The sequence below is a fragment of the Aureococcus anophagefferens genome (genome assembly GCF_000186865.1).
Source record: "Aureococcus anophagefferens unplaced genomic scaffold AURANscaffold_29, whole genome shotgun sequence".
NCBI classification, from domain to species: domain Eukaryota; class Pelagophyceae; order Pelagomonadales; family Pelagomonadaceae; genus Aureococcus; species Aureococcus anophagefferens.
The window spans coordinates 356,513-361,099 of record NW_008705588.1 but is presented as its reverse complement, the minus strand read 5'-3'; the positions used below and the strand labels follow the sequence as shown (position 1 = coordinate 361,099).

At 70.7% G+C, this 4,587-nt stretch overlaps 2 protein-coding genes across 2 annotated transcripts in view; one reads left to right on the top strand and one right to left on the bottom strand.

Moving 5' to 3' along the window:
- Positions 1–480, bottom strand: part of SOC1 (general solute carrier protein) — a gene marked incomplete at both ends in the record, with an annotated part of 1,472 nt that extends 992 nt beyond the window's left edge. Inside the window, one exon of the mRNA XM_009042266.1 lies at positions 22–480. Coding sequence (XP_009040514.1) covers positions 22–480 — 459 coding nt within the window. The remainder of the gene's footprint in view (positions 1–21) is intronic.
- Positions 481–2,656: 2,176 nt separating this feature from the next.
- AURANDRAFT_31991 (hypothetical protein) lies at positions 2,657–3,883 on the top strand (the record flags this gene model as incomplete). Its single annotated transcript, XM_009042282.1, has 1 exon — positions 2,657–3,883. One exon carries the CDS (start codon positions 2,657–2,659, stop codon positions 3,881–3,883), a length of 1,227 nt encoding a protein of 408 aa, XP_009040530.1.
- Positions 3,884–4,587: the final 704 nt, after the last annotated feature.

Sequence of the window (4,587 nt, the reverse complement as noted above, 5' to 3'; positions counted from 1 at the left end):
GGAGAAGAGCTGGCCGAGCACGGTGAAGAAGATCTCCATCGCGATGAGCGTGCCGCGCGTCTCCGGCGGCGCGACCTCGGCGATGTAGACGGGCACGGTCACCGTCGCGAGGCCGCAGCCGAGGCCGATGCCGACGCGCCCGAGGCACAGCAGGTAGAAGCCGCCGGCGTCGTTGTCGGGCACGGAGCCCACGACGAGGGCGCCGAGGAAGAAGCACGCGGACGCCAGGAGCACCGTGCCCCGGCGGCCGACGTAGGCGTTGGACGTCCGCGCGCCGAGGGCCGCGAAGCCCGCGACGCAGGTCGTCACGCCGATGGCGACCTCGTACTGCACGTTGTTCAGGCCCAGGGAGTGCTTCGTCCAGGTCATGGCCGTCGACACGACGCCCGTGTCGTAGCCGAAGAGGAAGAAGCTCCAGGCCGCCGCGGCGCTGATGGCGTTGACGGACCCGTGGCCGTCGAGGTCGGCGCCGCCGCCCATGGCTCGCGCCCGCCGCGGCGCGGGCTGCGATCAAGGCTGCCCCACACCCTCTCCGGACGCGTCACCGCGATGAACATGCGGCATCTTGAACCGGGTTGCACACGCGAGTATGGCGCCATCCTAGGCGGGGCGAGCATTCCCGTACGCACGCCACCATGACCATGTCCCTCATGCGCGTCAAATACACGCAAGTCGCCACGAGCCCGGCGCAGGCGGCTGCCCCGTCCGAGGGCGCGCCGCTGCTCGTCCGCGACGACGCGTCCTGGGGGCTGCGCGCCCTGCGGTGCTGGCACCCGCTGGTCCACGTCCGGGAGATGTTCCTGCGCCGGGGCCAGGGCCGCCACGTGAGCTTCGACGCCCTCGACGGCCTCCGCGCGCTGGCGATGATGTGGGTGCTCAGCGGCCACGCGCTCGAGAAGGGCTTCGCGCTCGGCTCTTTAAGCCCGTGGCTCTTCGCCCTCGCGCCAGAGCTGGCTCGGCGTCACGGTGTTCCTCGTGCTCTCGGGGTTCCTCGTGGCCCACGTCTTCGCGGGCCTCCTGGAGAAGCGCACGTTCTGGCCCGCGCTCGGCGTCTTCCTCTGGCGCCGCTTCGCCCGCATCTGGCCCGCGCTCGCGCTCGGCGGCCTCGCGCTCCAGATAACCCAGTCCCTGCTCACGGGGCACGCGGCCCTGAGCGGCTGCGGCAGCGGCGCGCTCGGCGCCTGGCTCTACACGAACGCGCTGTTCCTGGGCAACGACCTCGACACGTCTTCCGTCGGCGGGGACTCCCCGATCCCGCGGCTCTGGCTCTTCGAGCGCATGGGCGTCGTGCAGCAGAACGCGGCCTGCTCGTCCATCGCCTGGACCGTGTCCCTCGAGGTCCAGGGCTACGCGATCGCGCCCTTCTTCGTCGCGGCGATCGTCGCCGACCGGCGCGCGGGGCTCGCGGCCGCGGGCCTGGCCTTCGCGGGCTGCGTCGCGCTCCGCGGCGTCGCGTTCTGGAACCGCGTCGTCGAGTCCGACGCGACGCTCACGGACAAGTGGGTCGTCTACCACGACGCGGACCTCTACGAGTGGCTGCCCTACCGCTTCGAGGAGACGCTCGCCGGCGTGCTGGCCTACCACTACGCGTTCCCGCGGCGGAGCAAGAAGGCCGGGGAGGACGCGGCCAAGGGCGGCGCGGCGACCGACGGGCGGGCGGGCGCCTCCGCGGAGGCGGCCTTCGTCGTCTTCCTCGCCGGGTTCCTCGCGCTGACCTACGGCTGCTTCTTCGAGCACGACCCGGCGAACTTCGGCTTCGGCGTCCCTACGACGGCCCCTGGCGCGCCTTCTTCTTCGGCTGGCTCTGCTTCCCCGTCGCCGCCGCCGCGACCGCGAGCTTCATCGCCGCGGCGTACCCGCCTGTGTGGAACTCAAATCTTCGACCCGACTTCAATGTGCGCATAATTGAACGGATTGCGCCGGACTCGTCGGTTGCGCTTCGAGAACTCGATGAGAGCAATCGATTCGTCCAAAAATCAGCCAAATCGACTTCGATTTGATCGAGATAGAGAATTTCGAAGTTTGGTCGGGACGTCCCAAACCAGTGGGTGATTTCCACACAGGTACCCGCCGGACGGCGCCGCGCCGTCGGCGCCGGTCCGCGCCGCGTCCCGCGTCCTCGCGCTGCCCGTCTTCTTCCCGCTGGCGTCGCTGTCCTACACGGCCTACCTCAGCCAGGTCGTCTGGCTCGACGCCGTCTTCGCGGGCGCCGGCAAGGGCCGCGGCAACGACGACGGCTTCGCCACGGGCGGCTTCGGCTACAAGGGTTTTCGCCGCCTCGCGACGGCCGTCCCGGACGACGGCGACACGTACCTTTTCTACGTCTGCCTCCTCGCCCTGAGCCTGGCGTCGGGCCTCGTCCTGAGCCTCGCGATCGAGCGGCCCTTCATGAAGCTCGGGCCCCTGCTGGAAGAGGCCGCCGCCGACGCCGCCGCGACGTTCCGCCGCCCGCCGCCGGGGGGCGGGGACGGCGGGCTCTAGCCCCGGGGGGCTTATTTTTGTTTGCTTCTCGAGAGGCGCTCCGCTCCGGCCGGTCGTAGACCTTCGTAGCCTCCCGAAAGTTTGCATGCATGCGGCGATTGAAGCCTCAATGAAGGGGGGCAAGGTTGCACAGCGAGCGTCCCGTCTCGCGTGCGTCGTGGCCTCGTGGCCGCCGATGGCAAGCATTTCCTCATCAATAGGCCGGGCCCTGCGACCCGGCCGGCGGTGTTTCCACGTCGCGAGCCGCGCCAATGGCGGCCGGCAGCCGTCCTGGGCGCCGCTCGTGCGATGTCAGCGGCCGCCGGCGCCGCCCGGCGCCGGGAGCCGACGAGGCCTGGGCGCCGGCGTCGAGGTCGGGTCCGCGGGCCTGGACTGGGCGCGCATCGGCTTCCACTTCCAGCCGACGAACGGCTTCGTCAAGTTCGACTGGAAGGACGGCCGCTGGGACGCGGGCACGTTCGAGCCGGAGCCGTACCTGAAGATGCACGTCATGTCGTCCGCGATCCACTACGGCCAGGGCGTCTACGAGGGCGCCAAGGCGCACCACTGCGCCGACGGCGAGGTGCGGCTCTGGAACATCGACGCCAACGCGAAGCGCATGACCGAGGGCTGCGCGCGGATGATGATGCCCGAGGTGCCCGAGGCGCTCTTCGTGAAGGCCTGCGAGTGGGCCGTCGCGGCGAACCTGGCCTACGTGCCGCCCTACGGCAGCGGGGGCGCCATGTACATCCGCCCCTACATCTTCGGCCACGGGCCCCAGCTCGGCCTGTCGCCCGCGCCGACGTTCTCGTTCTGCGTGCTCGCGATCCCGGTGTCGTCGTACTACGCGGGCGGCCTCAAGCCCATCGACGTGCTCGTCGCCGACGGCTACGACCGCGCGGCGCCCCAGGGCGTGGGCAACGTCAAGGCGAGCGGCAACTACGGCTCCGACATCCTCGTGACCCTCAACGCGCGCGCGGAGGGCTACCCGACGGTGCTCTATTTGGACGCCAAGGAGAAGAAGTACGTCGAGGAGTTCTCCGTGTCCAACTTCGTCGGGCTCAAGGCGGGCGCGGGCGGGCAGCTGACCTACGTGACGCCGGACACGGACAGCGTGCTGCGGTCGACGACGAACGACCTCCTCATGGAGCTCGCGGCGTCCGACGACTTTGGCATGGCCGTCGAGCGCCGGCCCGTGCCCGTCGAGGAGCTCGACGACTTCGACGAGGTCGCGGGCTGCGGCACGGCCGTCGTCATGATGGGCGTCAAGTCCATCACGCTCAAGGACAAGGTCTACGAGTACGGCTCCATCGACAACGTCGAGCGGCTCTACGACCGCTACCGCGCGATCCAATTCGGCGAGGCGCCGGACGCCTTCGGCTGGGGCTCCGTCGTCCCGCCGCTCCCGGACGCCGCGGCCTGAGCGGGCCGCCCCCCAAGGTTCGGCGCGGCGCGCCGCCGCCGCGCCGCCGTCCCCCCCCGGGCTCCGCCCCGGCGGGGGGCGAGAACATCGCCCGGCCCGGCGCGTCGTCTCGCGCCGGCCCGCCTCCGTTTCCGGCCCGCGCACCCACACGCGCGGCCCGGCACCACCACACGCACACCCCATGGTCACTGAAAGCGCTTCGACATCCCATGGTCACTGTGTCTCGCACCCGCGGCCCCTTCTACTCATAACGGGCCTCTGCCGAAGTGACGCCGAACACGCGAGCGATCGCGGTTTTAAGTCGGGCTGTGCCGGGGCTTCGCGCGCTCGTCCCTGGGCTTGTCGCCGACGACGGTTTGCAGGCGCATGGCCCGAAGCTCTCTCGAGGGCGGTCCCAAGTGCTCCTCATCCAACTCGGCCCAATCGCCGCGGGCGCCCCGACGCCCCCCCCTCCGACACCGGCGGGGAACAGGCGCCGTTACCACTAGACGTCGCCGGAGCTGAGGGCCTCCTGGGACTCCCAGTCGGAGTTGAGGAAGCCGACGACGAGCGCGTCGACGCTGCCCTCCTTGAACTCCTCCTCGGGCCGCGGGCGGCGCCGGGGCTCGTCGACGACGACGGGCGCGGGCATGTGCTCGGCCTTCTCCTTCTCCTCCTTCTCGGCCCGGCGGAAGAGGACGACGAGCAAGATGCAGCAGAGCAGC